Here is a 17785-nt window from a genome sequence, read left to right on the forward strand (position 1 = left end):
GGGGGGGGGGGGAGCTTTGAAAAAGCTACAGAGTATAAGACACATTTTCAGCCTCTTTTAAGGAGGAAAAAAGTTCATCTTACACTGAAAAATACGGTAACTTCTCCAGTTTTAACTCCCTGCAAGGAGAAAGATAAGCAGTTTAGGGTAAAGGTGGCACCAGGCATGAATATAGTTAGTAAGACCAGGAGACCTCGTTAACCTGGTTAGCCTCCGGAACCGCCTGCTACTGCATGAATCCCAGCGACCGATAAGGTCCCACAGAGTTGGCCTTCTCAGGGTCCCATCCACTAAACAATGTTATTTGGCGGGCCCCAGGGGAAGAGCCTTCTCTGTGGCAGCCCCAGCCCTCTGGAACCAACTCTCCCCGGAGATTAGAACTGCCCCCACCCTCCCTGTCTTTCGTAAACTACTCAAGACTCACTTATACCGCCAGGCATGGGGGAGTTGAGACACCTTTCCCCCAGGCTTTTTTATACTTTGTTTTATGTATGGTATGAATGTGCTGTTTGGGTTTTTTTTTTGTTTTTTGTTTTAAATAATGACAGGGTTTTATATGTTTTTTAATATTAGATTTGTTCCACTACTATATTGTTTTTATTACTGTTGTGAGCTGCCCCTGAGTCTTCGGAGAAGGGCGGCATACAATTCTAACGAAATAAAATAATAATAAATAAACTTCTAAATTGAACAAAAGCAAGAATCAGCTTTTTGAGACTCCCTAAACTATAAAAACGCCATCAACCTTTCTAAAAGTGTCCTGTATTTATAAGCCAAGTAAACGTTAAATGTGGAGACTTTGCATTTTACAATATATGGGATTTTTTGTTTTCTGTATTAAGATTTTATTGCTGTAAACTATGTCAAGTCAAGTGAATTCAATTCAATTCAATTTATTAGATTTGTATGCCGCCCCTCTCCGAAGACTCGGGGCGGCTCACAACAGTAATAAAAACAGTATAACAATGGAACAAATATAATAATAAAATATATAAAAACCTCAACAATTAAAAACCATACAGCACATACACATCAAACATGAAATATAATAAGCCTGGGGGAGATGTCTTAGTTCTCCCATGCCTGGTGATATAGGTGGGTCTTAAGTAACTTGCAAAAGACAAGGAGGGTGGGGGCCGTTCTAAATCTCTGGGGGATGTTGATTCCAGAGGGCTGGGGCCGCCACAGAAAAGGCTCTTCCCCTGGGGCCCGCCAAACGACATTGTTTAGTCGACGGGACCCGGAGAAGGCCAACTCTGTTGGAGCTTATCAGCTGCTGGGATTCGTGCGGTAGAAGGCGGTTCCGGAGATATTCTGGTCCAGTGCCATGTAGGGCTTTAAAGGTCATTAGCAACACTTTGAATCGTGACCGGAAACTGATCGGCAGCCAGTGCAGGCCACGGAGTGTTGTAGAAACGTGGGCGAATCTAGGAAGCCCCACGATAGCTCTCGCGGCCGCATTCTGCACAATCTGAAGTTTCCGAACACTTTTCAAAGGTAGCCCCATATAGAGAGCGTTGCAGTAATCGAATCTTGAGGTGATAAGGGCATGAGCGACTGTGAGCAATGACCCTGTCCAAATAGGGCCGCAACTGGTGCACCAGGCAAACCTGGGCAAATGCCTTCCTCGCCACAGCCGAGAGATGGTGTTCCAATGTTAGCTGTGGATCGAGGAGGACGCCCAAGTTATGAACCCTCTCTGAGGGGGTCAATAATTCCCCCCCCCCCAGGGTAATGGATGGACAGATGGAATTGTCCTTGGGAGGTAAAACCCACAGCCACTCCGTCTTGTCTGGGTTGAGTTTGAGCTTGTTGACACCCATCCAGACCCCAACAGCCTCCAGGCACCAGCACATCACTTCCACTGCTTCGTGGACTGGACATGGGGTGGAGATGTATAACTGGGTATCATCAGCGTACTGATGATACCTCACCCCACGCCCTTGGATGATCTCACCCAGCGGTTTCATGTAGATATTAAATAAGTCAGCATGAGTTGGGCTGCCATAAAGATTTTCTTAATAAAAATAAATACACGCATACATATATGTCCTTTTATGATATGAAGAAATAATTCTAGGCGACAAACACAACTAATACAGGTCCAACCTCACTCACTCTGGCCCAGCATGGCAGTTCCCCTCGAATCCAAGGGAACCACCGCACTGAGTCAGAGAAAGGAAGCTCACATCTTCCTCATGTTTGATACTAAGACATGTTTGGCTAAAAAGAATCATGCAAGAAATAAAATTGTTAATTTCTCAGCTGGGCATCAATAATAAACGAAGTTCAAGATTCCTCTACACACATCAAACTTTCCCTCATGTGGAATTTCTTGTGTGCGATAAGAGAAGAATTCCGTGTGAAACACTGTTCACAATCAGGGCATTTGAATGGCTTCTCCCCTGTGTGTAACCTAACATGATTTATAAGGTTAGACCTAATACTGAAATCTTTCCCACAATCTGGACATTCATATGGTTTCTCCCCTGTGTGAGTCCTGCAGTGTACCATCAAGTCGTAATTCCGATAGAAACATTTCCCACACTCAAGACACTCGTACGGTTTATCTCCTGTGTGAATCCTCTGGTGCTTCACCAGGTACGAATTCTGACTGAAACATTTCCCACACTCAAGACATTCGTATGTTTTCTCTCCTATGTGAGTCCTCTGGTGTTTCACCCGGTTGGAATTATGACTGAAACATTTCCCACAATACATACAGTCATATGGTTTCTCTCCCGTGTGAGTCCTCTGGTGTAACATCAGGTGAGAATTCTGACTGAAACTTTTCCCACAATCGGGACACTCATACAGCTTCTCTCCTGTGTGAATCCTCTGGTGTATCACCAAGTCAGAATTTCGATTGAAACTTTTCCCACATTCGAGACACTCATAGGGTTTTTCTCCTGTGTGAGTCCTCTGGTGTATCAACAGAGCAGAATTCCAATTGAAATTTTTACCACAATCCAGACACTGAAATGGTTTCTCCCCTCTATGTAGCTTCTGGTGCTTCACCAGTTCAGACTTCCAAGTGAAACTTTTCCCGCACACTCGACACTCATACATTTTCTCTCCTGTATGATTTCTCTGGTGTACCAATAGATAGGAATTTCGAGAGAAACCTTTCCCACAATCAGGACACTCATATGGTTTCTCTCCTGTGTGAATTCTTTGGTGTTCCACCAGGTGGGAATTCCGACTGAAACTTTTCCCACAATCTAGGCATTCATATGGTTTTATTCCTGTGTGAGTCATCTGATGTTTCACCAAGTCGGAGCGCCAACTGAAATCTTTCTCACAATCAGGACACTCATATGGTTTATCTCCTACGTGAGTTCTCTGGTGTTTCAAAAGGTTGGAATTATAACTGAAACTTTTCCCACAATCAGGACATTCAAAGGATTTCTCTCCTGTGTGGGTTTGCTGGTGTACAAGCCGGTTGGAGTTCTGTTTGAAACTCTTCCCACAATCCACACACTCGTAAGGTTTTTCTCCTGTATGAGTTCTCTGATGTTTCACCAAGTTGCAATTCTGACTGAAACATTTCCCACAATATAGACACTCATAAGGTTTTTCTCCCGTGTGAGTCCTCTGGTGTATCACCAGCTTGGAATTATGCTGGAAATGTTTCCCACAATACAGACAATCATATGTTTTTTCTCCAGTGTGAGTCATCTTGTGCCTCACCAAATTGATTAGCCTGCTAATTTTTTGGCCACATGGGCCCCACTGGCAGAAGTTCTCTTCAATATGAATATTCCATGAATGAGTGACCTGCTCCCAGTAAAGCTTTTGCCACACTCCAAATATTTCTATGCTTTTTCACAGGATGTATTGACATGCATAAATCAGATGTGGTCTGCAATCTGTGTTTTCCCCACATTAGGCAAACGGTGGAGTTTTACCAACACTGATATGCTTGGATTCTTAAGAAGGCCAAAAATATTTCTGATCTGGTGTTTGTTTGATTCAAGTCACTCTTTCCTTCCTCAAAGGCTTTCAATAATGCTTGCCCTTTTTGACCACCCAAGACCGACTTCCAGCAACTTCCAACTTTTTCTGAATTTGGAAATTTATCCACCTTGACATTTTATGTTCTACGTGTTCTATCTTCCAGCTCAAAACTTGTTATTCTTTCGTTTGTCTCTCTGTTGAAGAAGGAGAAGTGCTTTTATAATTTCTGGAGAAAATGGAAAATATTTTGATTGATGGGGTTTTTTTTTTGCATTTTAATGCAGCTTTTCATTCTGTTGTCCAGAGGGCTCTTCTTAGCATTCTCTTTTTTCTGCAAGATTCATATTTAAGAGAATAACAATTCATTATTGTTTAAAGAATGGCTGAAGAACACGTGAAAGGAACAAAATAAAAATAAATCTCCCATATACCATGAATAAACAAACACCAAAATTCTAATTCAACCCATAACATTAATTAACGATCATTTGACACATAGACAATTATGGATTTATGTAAATAAATTTATGAAACTAAAATCCCAGAAAAGAATAAGAGGTCAAAGTTCAGTCTTAACAGCTTTGCTAAGTTATAGAGAAAAGTTCTGAAGAGTTCTTCTACATCCCAACCACAGAGGCAAAACCAAGGGAGGTGCATTTTCTCCTTTCTAGTTTAATCTCTAACATTAATTATGATATATTTGGCATATAGGCTAGCAAGATCCAAATTCAATATCGACTAAATCATAATGCCCTACATGGCATTGGACCAGATTAACTCCGGAACCGCCTGCTACCGCACGAATCCCAGCGACTGATAAGGTCCCACAGAGTTGGCCTTCTCCGGGTCCCGTCCACTAAACAATGTCGTTTGGCGGGCCCCAGGGGAAGAGCCTTCACTGTGGCGGCCCCAGCCCTGTGGAACCAACGCCCCCCCGGAGATTAGAACTGCCCCCACCCTCCCTGTCTTTTGTAAACTACTCAAGACTCACTTATGCCGCCAGGCATGGGGGAGTTAAGATATTCCTTCCCCCTAGGCCATTACAAGTTATGTGTGGTATGTTTGTGTGTATGTTTGGTTTTATAATAAGGGTTTTTAGTTGTTTTATTAATTGGATTGTTACATGCTGTTTTTATCATTGTTAGCCGCCCCGAGTCTGCGGAGAGGGGCGGCATACAAATCCAATAAATAAATAATAATAATAATAAGATTCTTTTTGGCTTGAGTAAATCACTCTTATATGCATGCATATTTGCACCAAAATACAAATCTGCGGCATCAATTTATTTACCGAGGGTCCTAGACCATCTATATGTATCTTCATGTGTAAAATGTCCCCGAAGTGCATTTGCTCAATCGTTTGCCCATGAAACTCCTCGCTCGTCAGGAAAACAACGTATCAATAAAATCAAAAGGAATGGAGTGTTATGTGAAGGGTGAGTAATAGGAAAAATATGTTTCTTTAAATGTCTCAAATTTGCAAGCAGAAAATCATATGCATCAGTTTTAAATCATGCAGCCCCAGAGGAATACTGAACACTGTCCGAATACATTGTCTATGTGCACCTACTGATACACACTCCTAAAAAATTATTTGTTTGCACAATTGCTCAGAAATGCATTGGCTCAATTTTGGTTGATCTAAAATTAGAAAGGTGAGGGCCCTAACACAAAAAAATGGTGCCCAAATCCTAGGCAAGATTTAAAGCATCTGTTTTGCACATAAAACTCTTCGCTTGCCAAAGAGAACAACTTGTCAATCAAATAATCCAGTGTTACCTGAAAGCTGAGCGATTTGGGCGGTTTAAGAAACATGAAACATAAATAAATAATTGTTAAATCTCCCAAATTTGCCCGCAGAAAATCGTAGAAAACCAAACAGCATCAGGATAATAAATTCGGGGAAAGAATATGCAACAGCAGCAGCAGCAGCAGCCCAGATGTTGTCCCTTCGCTGCTTCATAGGGCCGGACTTGCTCCCGGTTTCTCCTCCGACCTGCCCTCCGCTCACCTCCCAGGAGCCGCTTCGACCCTTCGAACTACACAAGAGGGTCCGCCGACACCATCATCCTTCCATGGGTGAGCCGGAAGAGGAAGTTCTCCTCTGTCCTTCGCTTCCTGTCCTCTATGTCCTCTCTAATACTGTACTGTAATAAGGTCTGTCTCCCTTCCCTGGAATAGCAACTTGTACGGTATTTGCTTTCTAGGCGCGAGGGTTGCTTCTCTGTAACGCGCCATCTAGCGACATAAGGCGGAAGAACATACAGTACTTGCTCTACCCTAAGGCGTTTAAAATTGTTTTTTTTATTTATTATCCTTATCCTTATTTACTTATTTTCCTTCCTTCCTTCCTTCCTTCCTTCCTTCCTTCCTTCCTTCCTTCCTTCCTTCCTTCCTTCCTTCCTTCCTTCCTTCCTTCCTTACTTACTTACTTACTTACTTACTTACTTACTTATTTGTCATACAAGTATAGTATTGTAGTATGGCTTAACATAACACAAGTATAAAGTAGAGATAGAAAGGATAAAAAAAGACAGTAGGACAAGGACGGTAGGCACGAAGGTGCACTTATGCACGCCCCTTACAGACCTCTTAGAAAAGGGGAGAGGCCTCTTTATTGCCACAAGGGTCTGTTCTGGGTCCTATTCTTTTTAATATGTTTGTGAGTGACATAGGGGAAGGTTTGGTAGGGAAGGTTTGCCTATTTGCCGATGACTCTAAAGTGTGCAAGAGGGTTGATATTCCTGGAGGGGTCTGTAATATGGTAAATGATTTAGCTTTACTAGATAAATGGTCAAAGCAATGAAAACTGCAGTTTAATGTTTCCAAATGTAAAATAATGCACTTGGGGAAAAGGAATCCTCAATCTGAGTATTGCATTGACAGTTTTGTGTTAGCAAAGACTTCAGAAGAGAAGGATTTAGGGGTAGTGATTTCTGACAGTCTCAAAATGGGTGAGCAGTGTGGTCGGGCAGTAGGAAAAGCAAGTAGGATGCTTGGCTGCATAGCTAGAGGTATAACAAGCAGGAAGAGGGAGATTGTGATCCCCTTATATAGAGCGCTGGTGAGACCACATTTGGAATACTGTGTTCAGTTCTGGAGACCTCACCTACAAAAAGATATTGACAAAATTGAACGGGTCCAAAGACGGGCTACAAGAATGGTGGAAGGTCTTAAGCATAAAACATATCAGGAAAGACTTAATGAACTCAATCTGTATAGTCTGGAGGACAGAAGGAAAAGGGGGGACATGATCGAAACATTTAAATATGTTAAAGGATTAAATAAGGTCCAGGAGGGAAGTGTTTTTCATAGGAAAGTGAACACAAGAACAAGGGGACACAATCTGAAGTTAGTTGGGGGAAAGATCAAAAGCAACGTAAGAAAATATTATTTCACTGAAAGAGTAGTAGTAGATCCTTGGAACAAACTTCCAGCAGACGTGGTTGGTAAATCCACAGTAACTGAATTTAAACATGCCTGGGATAAACATAGATCCATTGTAAGATAAAATACAGGAAATAGTATAAGGGCAGACTAGATGGATCATGAGGTCTTTTTCTGCCATCAGTCTTCTATGTTTCTATGTTTCTTTTGTAGATAGTGTAAGGTTGACGATTTTGGGATTGGGGGAGGACACAACACAACAGAGTCCGGTAGTGAATTCCAGGCGTTGACCACCCTATTGCTGAAATCGTATTTTCTGCAGTCTAGTTTGGAGTTTTTAAGCAGCTGCCCCGAGTTTTCGGAGAGGGGCGACATACAAATCTAATAAATAATAATAATAATAATTATTATTATTATTATTTACATTTAGTTTGTATCTATTGCGTGCTCTTGTGTTGTTGTTGTTAAAGGTGAAGTAGCCACTAAGGGAGTACATTATGATGTATGATTTTATGACCAACAGTTAAATCGTTGAGGAGGCGGTGTAGCTGCAAATTTTCTAAAGGTAGTAATTGAAGTCTGGAGGAGTAGGGTAATTTGTGTGAGGAGTGGAGGGCTCTTCTTGTGAAGTATTTCTGGACTCCTTCAATTGTATTAATGTCTGTTATGCAGTGTGAGTTATATATAGGTTCCTTAAACGCCATCAAGTCCTATTCGACTCACAACAAGCTCATTTATCACTTTTCCCCCCATGAGGCTCTATTCCCAAACCTTTTTTTTTCCCAGTTTCCCCAGAAGGCACTCCTTATTCTTAGGGGCTGAGCCCGAAGCTTCGCTTGCAAGAAGCAGCAAGTAAAGCAAAGGAAAGCGCCGTTTGAGGGCATTTTGGAGTAGAAATGGTGAATAGGAAGGGGAAAGTTCCTTAGCTCCAGTTGTTTCTCTTGGTGTGTGTGTGTGTGTGTGTGTGTGCAGGATAACCCCTTCAAACTTGCCTTTGCAATTTAACTGAAGCTGTAAAACTGAAGCTTGACCTCTTGTCTCTTCTGGAATTTTATTTTTTACAACATTGTCAAATTATTTATTAAGACTTTTATTACTTACTTACTTACTTATTTATTTATTTATTAGATTTGTATGCCGCCCCTCTCCGTAGACTTGGGGCGGCTCACAACAATAATAAAAACAGCATATAACAAATCTAATATTTAAAATAACTAAAAAAAACCATATTAAAAACCAAACAAGCACACACACACAAACATACCATGTATAAATTGTATAGGCCCAGAGGGAAAGGATATCTCAGTTCCCCCATGCCTGATGACAGAGGTGGGTTTTAAGGAGCTTATGAAAGCCGAGGAGGGTGGGGGCAATTCTGATCTCTGGGGGGAGCTGGTTCCCGAGGTCCGGGGCCGCCACAGATAAGGCTTTTCCCCTGGGTCCCGCCAATCAACATTGTTTTGTTGACAGGACCCGGAGAAGGCCAACTCTGTGGGACCTGATTGCTGGGATTTGTGCTGGTCGCTGGGATTCCTTCCTAGTACTTATTTTTTCCCAATTATGACTATAATAATAATAATAATAACAACAGAGTTGGAAGGGACTTTGGAGGTCTCCTAGGCCAACCCCCTGCTTAGGTAGGAAACCCTACACTACTTCACACAGATACAGGGGGTCGACAAAAAAATGGGAACACTTGACTTTTTGGCATCATAATGTTTGAACATGTTCAAATCAATCAAAACTTGATATATTTTAATGTTTTTTAAATTCTATTATTTGATATGTTTTTTTGAACTACCTTTTTTTAACAGAAATTTAAGGAAATTGGTTATAACCTTCTAGAAATGGCAGACTTCAGACTTTCAAAGAGGCCAAATTGTTGGTGCTCGAATGGCAGGCGCTAGCGTAACAGAAAGTGGCCGAATGTTTGCCGTTTCAAGAGGAAATGTCTCAAAAGTAATTATGCTTTTGAAAGAGAAGGGGTCAAGCACAGGTCTGGTCGAAAGTCGAAGTTGTCTGAGAGAGACCGTCGGACTCTAAAGCGAATTGTTAGAGTGGATCGCAAGACCACAGCTCCTAAAATCACTGCAGAGCTCAACAGACACGTACAGAACCTAGTTTCCACAAAAACTGTTCGAAGGGAGCTTCACAAATCTGGATTCCAAATCTGGATTTTCAAGGTGTTTCCATTTCTTTGTCCACCCCTCTAGTTACCCAACATCTGCTTAAAAACTTCTTTAAACTCAGCAACAATTTGGGGGGTTTTTGGTATAAGATTTTTTATTTTCTCCACCATAAAACTATAGTTATAAACACAACAAAAATGCTTAAAATCAATCATATACAAACTTTTATTTTCTCATTACTCGCTCAATAGAGGGTCTTATCTCTCCCTGTGTAAAATTTTCTGTTAATTTTATACATTATTAGCAATTCTTAAAATTCTAAATTAAAATGTTTCCCTCACCGTCTTACTACAAAAGGTTACAACAATGTAAAGAATAATAAAATCTCTTTTATCTAAATTTTAATCTTATACCATATAGCTAATTAAAAATTCTCTCTATATATATGTATCTTTAATAAAAGAAAGTATTCATAATATATCACCTACATCGTAAAATAAAGTTCTATATGTTTAAGTCTAAACAATACGTAAATTTTGTGTTATATCATTATACAGTATAGTGTTATCACCATTTCTCATCTTTGCCATCTGGCTTGCAAAGCTTAATTCAAATTATCTTGTTTCAATTTTTCCAAAATTAACCAATTACTACTGCATACATAATGTGTCTATTAATTTTCTATCCAATCATAAAACTCCCCCCAAATTTTATAATAATCCGAATCTTGTTTATCTTTAAGTTTCAAATCAATCTATTCATCTCTGCACAATCCATAATTTTTCTCAAAACTTCCCTTTCCATTGGTATCCTATTCAATTTCCAACATTGTGCATATACAATCCTAGCTGCTGTAATTATATGTATAATTTAATATGTTTCTTCTTTATCAAAATTATCTGGTAAAATACCCAGAAGGTATATCTCGGGTCTAAGATCAATAGTCTTTCTTAAAATCTTCTGAATCCAATGTTGAATTCGTGTCCAAAATTTACGTGCTTCTGGACAAGTCCATAACATGTGATAGAATGAGCCAGGTAACTCGCTGCATTTCCAACAGTTCATCGACAGATTGTGAAACATTTTTGCTAGCTTTTGTGGTGATATATGCCATCTATAAAACATCTTATACATATTTTCCTTAAATGCAGTTGACATTGTCATTTTATCATTTCTCTCCCATAATTGCTGCCAACAATATAACCCACCTTGGTTAATACATTAACAGACAGCAGATTATACTTTGCCTGAGGAATATATAAAGAGAATACTGTTTCTTTAAAAAATAAACAGCGAGCATTGCCCTCCCCAGAGGCATTAATTTTCCAGCCGTTAGCTAAACAAATACTTTCCCTACTGGCATTTAGCTTCTCAAAACATTTCTTATCATTGATTAAACAATGTGTCGACCCACTATCAACAACACACAAACCACTTCTAACATTCTTGGTTTGTTTTACATTCCTGGTAACCACAAAGATATCACCAGGGGACTTATTTCCGTCAACAAAACTTTGCGATATGTCCTTTTTGTTTCCATTTGTAACAAGTTCTAACAGAAATGTTTCTAGATACAAAAATCTTTTGCTGTGGTTTTTCGAAGACTTGCTTTCTGTAGCAGACTGTCCCGCATATACAGTGGTACCTCGGTTCTCGAACGCTTTGGTTCTCATACATTTCGGATACCGAACAAAATTTTTGGCAAAAATTTGCTTCGGTATCTGAACAAAAATTCGGATACCGAACAGCCAGAGAAAATTTTGTTCATTATCCGAAATGTTACCGCCGGGGGCAGCTGCAATCCCAGTGGCTTCAGGGAGCTGAGGAGCTCTATAAGCGCTCCAAGCTGCAGGAAGGGTGGGGGCGGCTGCAATCCTGGAAGCTTCGGGGGGCTCCTTTCCTCAGTGCTTCATCTTAATACCTGTTGGCAGCTGCAAAAACTTTCTCCTTCCCAGCGGTGGCAACGGCGGCGGCTTCCCTTCGAGGAGCAACAGCGCCGGGAACGTCACGTGATGAAGGGAAGCCGCCGGAGTCATCTCAGCAGTTGCCGCCGCTCCAGCAACTTCCCTTCATGACGTGACGTTCCAGGCGCTGTTGCTCTTCGAAGGGAAGCCGCCGCCGTTGTCACCTCCGGGAAGGAGAAAGTTGGGGCAGCTGCCTACAGGTAAGAAGACGAAGCACTGAGGGAAGGAGCCCCCCGAAGCTGCCGGGATTGCAGCCACCCCCACCCTTCCTGCGGCTTGGAATGCTTATAGAGCTCCTCAGATTTTTTTATCCCATAGGAAATAAAGAAAATAGATTTAATTGGTTCACAGCAAGTTAACAGGGGCTGGGAACCAATTAAATCCATTTCCATTATTTCCTATGGGATAAATAAATTCGGTACTCGACCAAATCGGTTCTCGACCACACTTCTGGAATGAACTGTGGTCGAGAACCGAGGCACCACTGTATATCTTTCCCAAAATGTCCCAACACTTGGCAGCTGAGCTTTCATGTGAGTTAATTGCTGGTCTGCAAGTGTAAGACCAATTAAACTGCGAGCTTTCATATTGTCCCGGTTAAAATCTTTTATCTTCTTGGCATCCTCCTCCACATCAGGATCCAAGGCATCCAAATTGGTGGGTTCAGCAACAATATCCCATAGTCCCTCACATTGCAACAACACGGTACATTTATCAGCCCATGTGCTGTAGTTGCTTCCATCCAACTGAGCAATGGAGAAAGCTTTAGAGGACAGGAACGTTGCCATTTTTCAATAATACTGTTACAGCAAAAATACTAACTGTGATACATTGCTGGCTAAAGTAAACCACACATTTGTTAACCACACAATTCACTCTGCCACTGGGCTGCGAGACCTCCGACATATGCAGAGCAGAGTTTAAGGAAGAGTGTGGATGTGTAGTAACGACATAGACTTAGTATGCTAAACAAGTATTATTTACATATATACATATTTACAAGCACAAAGCAGAAATAATCAACAAACCGCACATAGCAGTACGAAGCACAAAAATACTCCCCCTACAAGAAAAAAGGCAAAAAGGTGAAAGAGCTATCCAGCGTCATGAACAGGAGAGAGTGCTGGCGCCCTCTTATGGCTAACCAGCCAAAGTCCTTAAAGAGATATTACAACTGTAAAAATACAAACTACGATAGGTAGTTTAACATACATGGCAACCCCAAATATCGGTGTGTACCATGTACAGTGGTACCTCATCTTACGAACGCCTCTTCTAACAAACTTTTTGAGATACGAACCCGGTGTTTAAGATTTTTTTGCCTCTTCTTCCGAACTATTTTCACCTTACAAACCCAAGCCGCTGCTGCTGGGATGAAGGGGTTTCTTTTTTTCCCCTTTTTTGAAGAAAGAAAAGGGAGGGGTAGCTTGGAGGGGGAGAGTTTGCAGAGAACAGCGTGCTTGCAGAGGCACTGAAAGGGTGTCTTTTGAAGAAAGAAAAGGGAGGGGCGGCTTGAAGGGGGAAAGACTGCATTAACAAAAGTAGGAGAACAGCATGCTTGCAGAGGCACTGAAAGGGTGTCTTTTGAAGAAAGAAAAGGGAGGGGCAGCTTGGAGGGGGAAAGAGTTTGCAGAGAACAGCGTGCTTGCACAGGCACTGAAACGGTGTCTTTTGAAGAAAGAAAAGGGAGGGGTGCCCCCCTTGCCTTTCTTCCTTCCCACTCACCCTTTAGCCTAGCCTTGCTTCTTCCACCCGCCCCCTTTAGCTGCTCCTCCCTGCCCTCTGTTCGCCTCCCTTCTAAAGTTTGGGATTTTCCTGAAGGATTTGCACGCATTATTTGCTTTTACATTGATTCCTATGGGAAACATTGTTTCGTCTTACGAATTTTTCACCTTACGAACCTCCTCCTGGAACCAGTTAAGTTCATATCATGAGGTACCACTGTACTAACATAACTCAAGGTGACAAACATACCTAACAGAGATCCAAGCTTGCTTTCTCTGGCCCAGCATGTCAGGTCCCTTTGATTCTATGAATGGGAACTATCTCCCTGGGACAGAGAAAGGAAGCTCAGATTAGGAGCCAGCATGTTAAAATATATGAAGAACAGTTACAGGGCCTGGGCATGGATAGTCTAAGGAAGACAAGAATCAGGTCCAGCATGATAGCAGTCTTCCAATATTTGAGAGGCTGTCACAAAGAGGAAGGGGACGACCTATTTTCCAAAACACCTGAAGGCCAGAGAAAGAACATGGCTTAGGGCCTACATGACTTAGGGCCAGCCTATCTTTGGAACCACCATCTGCCGCACAGCTCCCAGCAACCAATAAGAGCTCATAGAATTGGCCTTCTCCGAGTCCCGTCAGGTAAACAGTGTTGGTTGGTGGGGCCGCGGGGGACGGCCTTCTCTGTGGTGGCACCGGCTCTCTGGAACCAGCTGCCTCCTGAGATCTGTACTGCCCCCACCCTACTGGCCTTCCGGAAAGCCGTGAACACATGGCTCTGCCAGCAGGCCTGGGGCTGTTGATCCATGTGGTATCACCTAGATCTGGCCACAAAAAGATATGAATGGTTTCTTATGGGGTTTAAACTGTTTTTTATATTGTTTTTTAGATGCCAGCATATAAATTAAATTAATAAATTAGTAAAATTAATATAATAATAATAATAATAATAATAATAATAATAATAATAAACAGCAATGGATAGAAACTGATCAAGGAGAGAGGGGCGGCATATAAATCCAATAAATCTAATAAGGAGACATTTTCTGACTGTGAGAACTATCACCCAACAGAACAGCTCGCCTTCAGAAGTTGTGAGTGCTTCATCACTGGAGTCCCTGAAAAGCGAATGGGACTGTCGTGTGTCAGAAACGGTATGGCTCCCAATTTTTGTTATTCTATTCCTCCCTGATGTTTGATACTAAGACATATTTCACTAAAAAGAATCATGCAAAAATTACATGGTTATTTGTTCAGCTGCGCTTGCATGAGAGAAGAAATGAAATTCAAAAGTCCTCTGGAAACATCAAATTTTGCAGCCAGTAGAATTTCTTATGTGATAAAGGAGGGATTTTAAACAAAACACTGTTTACAATGTGGGTATATAAATGGTTACTCTCCTATGTGTAACCTTACATATATTTATAGAATTGGCCTTCTCCGAGTCCCGTCAGGTAAACAGTGTTGGTTGGTGGAGCCGCGGGGGACGGCCTTCTCTGTGGTGGCACCGGCTCTCTGGAACCAGCTGCCTCCTGAGATCTGTACTGCCCCCATCCTACTGGTCTATAGTCAATGCAAAAAAGGCTGCCTATAGGAGGTATAAAGAGTCTGGAAGTATAGCTGATAGAGAGGTGTATAAAATGAGACAAAAAACTGCGGCATCACGAAGCTTAGTACCGGGAATAATACATGCATTAATGGGAATAAGGAGATCGGTGACCATTTCAATAGCTACTTCTGTTCAGTTTTCTCAAAAGACACATTACAATATAATACTATAGAGGGATATAGCATTGCTTCCAGCTGTACGGATTCGGCTCCAGTGATCTTATGAGTCCTCTGGTGTACCGCCAGTAGAGAATTCCGATGGAAACTTTCATCACAATCTGTACACTTATATGGTTTCTCTCTTGTGTGAGTCTTCTGGTGTCTCATGAGGCAGGAATTCTGACTGAAACTTTTCTCACAATAGAAACACTCATATGGTTTCTCTCCCGTGTGATTCCTCTGGTGTATAATCAGTTGAGAATTTTGAATGAAATGTTTGCCACGCTCCAGACACTTATATGGTTTATCTCTTATGTGAATCCTTTGGTGTATCACTAGCTCAGAATTCATATTGAATCCTTTTCCACAATCTGAACACTCAAACGGTTTCTCTCCCATGTGAGTCCTCTGGTGTATAAGCAGGTGAGAATTATGACTGAAACTTTTCCCACAATCATGACATTCATATTGTTTGTCTCCTGTGTGAGTCCTCTGATGTTTCACCAGGCTAGACTTCCGAGAGAAACCTTTTCCAATCAAAACACTCATATGGTTTCTCTCCAGTGTGAGCCCTCTGGTGTTCTTCCAACTCAGAATTCCAATTTCCCACAATCTGGGCACTCAGGTGGTTTTTCTCCTGTGTGAATCCTCCAATGTATCATGAAAATTCTTCTTGAATTTTTCCCCACAATCCAGACACTCATATGGTCCCACGTGAGTTCTCTGATATACCACCAGGTCAGGATTCTGAGAGAAACCTTTCCCACAATGCAGATATTGGAAGCACTGTCATGGGTCCTTTTATTAATTATGAGGAAGGTCTTCTTAGTAAAGTTTTACTGCTACTCTACTTTTCCCAACTCAAAACTTTGTTCTTGTTATTTTATCCCATATCTCTCATTTGCGGAAGAAGTCTTTTTACACTTTCAAGAGAAATTGAAAAAAAGTTTTGACTGATGGTTCATTTAAAAAAAAAATTTAATACTGCTTATCATTCTCTGTTGTCCAAAGTGATGTAGTTGGCAACCTTTTTGTCTGTAAGAGTCACAGTAATGGGCTAGTTTCATTATTGTTTAAAAAATGGTTGCAGGACCTGCGACAGCAAAAAAACAACAATAAATTAGCATGAAAAAACAAACACCAAAATTATAGTTTAAAGTTTAATATTAATTATGATTAATTTGACATATAGAAGATTAGCAAGAATCAAGTTCAAATATATAAGATTAGCCGCCGCCTCGTAGAGGGGTGGCATATAAATCCAACTAACCAATCAATCAATCATCAGTAAACAAGCAAACAAACATTTTTTTAAATCAATCAATCAATCAGAATAGAGCTAGAAGGAACCAAGGAGGTCTTCTAGTCCAGCCCTTTGCTCAAGCAGGAGAATATATCATTACAGAGTAAATTTGTGGCAATTAACCACTCAGAGAAATTCACACCTACAAATTTACATATGTAGACAATCTATGTTTATCTTCATGTGCAAAATGCCCCAGAAGTGCATTTGCTCATAATTTTTACCTAAGTTCAGAAATGTGGGGACATTAACAGATGAAATGGTGACCAAATCCTATGCAATATTTAAAACAACCATTTTGCCCATGAAACTCCTGACTTGCCAAGAAAACAATGTATCAATAAAATCACAAGGAATCAAGTGTTTCAAGGGGGGTGAGAAAATAGGAAAAACATATAAAGATTTCTTTAGTTGTCACAAATTTCCAAGCAGAAAAATCAGAGGCAGTAGTTTTAAATCACGCAGCCCTAGAGGAATACTGAATACTGTCCAAATGCATTGCATACGTGCGCCTATTGATACAGATATACACACTGCTAAGAATTTATTTATGTATCCAAGCGTGTGTATTTCAGTCTGAAGAATGCCTCAGAAAAGTACATTCGCTCAATTTGGTTGATTTGAATTCAGAAAGGCGGGGGCACTCACTCACTAAGAAGGGAAAGGGGGGACATGATCGAAACATTTAAATATGTTAAAGGGTTAAATAAGGTTCAGGAGGGAGGTGTTTTAATAGGAAAGTGAACACAAGAACAAGGGGACACAATCTGAGGTTAGTTGGGGGAAAGATCAGAAGCAACATGAGGAAATATTATTTTACTGAAAGAGTAGTAGATGCTTGGAACAAACTTCCAGCAGACGTGGTTGATAAATCCACAGTAACTGAATTTAAACATGCCTGGGATAAACATAGATCAATCCTAAGATAAAATACAGGAAATAGTGTAAGGGCAGACTAGATGGACCATGAGGTATGTTTCTGCCGTCAATCTTCTATGTTTCTAACACAAAAATAAATGTTAAATCTCCCAAATTTGCCAGCAGAAAATCGCAGTTTTAAAACAAACAACATCAGGATAATAAATTCGGGGAAAGAAAGAATATGCAGCAGCAGCAGCAGCTGACATGCTTCAGCCCCGTTGCTTCGCTGCTTCCAGGCCGTGGAGGAAAGCAAAAGGCCCGACTTGCTCCCGGACTCTCCTCCCACCTGCCCTCCACTCACCTCCCAGGAGCCGCCTCGACCCTTCAAACAGCACAACACGCTCCGCCAACGCCATTAACTAACCGGAAGTGATCCCGAAGAGGAAGTTCCTCTGCACTTCGCCTCATCTCTTCCACATCCGCTCTAGCAATCTATTACTCTAATGTTCCAACCCGTTCAAACTCAGCCTGTCTCCCTTCCCTTGAATAGCTATGCTGGCTAGGGAATTCTGGGAGTTGAAGTCCAAATAGCTTCAAGTTGCCAAAGTTGGGAAACACTGCTATAAAGCACCTGCTTATTAAGCCCTGAGTGTTGTTTCTTTGTACAGCGACATAAAGGCGGTACGCGCTTCT

At 41.2% G+C, this 17785-nt stretch overlaps 2 protein-coding genes across 3 annotated transcripts; both read right to left on the bottom strand.

Moving 5' to 3' along the window:
- Positions 1 to 2040: 2040 nt before the first annotated feature.
- On the bottom strand, positions 2041 to 6038 carry LOC139163049 (zinc finger protein 84-like). Of its 2 annotated transcripts, none has more exons than XM_070743980.1 (2): positions 5737 to 6038; positions 2041 to 4288 (listed from the first exon to the last, which is right to left on the bottom strand). In XM_070743980.1, the coding sequence occupies exon 2, from the start codon at positions 3676 to 3678 to the stop codon at positions 2290 to 2292; it is 1389 nt and encodes a 462-aa protein (XP_070600081.1). In that variant the 5' UTR covers positions 3679 to 4288; positions 5737 to 6038; the 3' UTR covers positions 2041 to 2289. The 2 variants fall into 2 exon arrangements, with proteins under 2 accessions (XP_070600081.1, XP_070600082.1); XM_070743981.1 differs by having other exon boundaries at positions 5969 to 6037.
- An 8352-nt stretch (positions 6039 to 14390) lies between these two features.
- On the bottom strand, positions 14391 to 17525 carry LOC139163071 (zinc finger protein 436-like). Its single transcript, XM_070744017.1, has 2 exons — positions 17454 to 17525; positions 14391 to 16021 (listed from the first exon to the last, which is right to left on the bottom strand). The coding sequence occupies exon 2, from the start codon at positions 15475 to 15477 to the stop codon at positions 14893 to 14895; it is 585 nt and encodes a 194-aa protein (XP_070600118.1). The 5' UTR covers positions 15478 to 16021; positions 17454 to 17525; the 3' UTR covers positions 14391 to 14892.
- Between the last annotated feature and the right edge of the window lie 260 nt (positions 17526 to 17785).

This window comes from Erythrolamprus reginae, chromosome 2, assembly GCF_031021105.1.
Source record: "Erythrolamprus reginae isolate rEryReg1 chromosome 2, rEryReg1.hap1, whole genome shotgun sequence".
Lineage (NCBI taxonomy): Eukaryota > Metazoa > Chordata > Lepidosauria > Squamata > Dipsadidae > Erythrolamprus > Erythrolamprus reginae.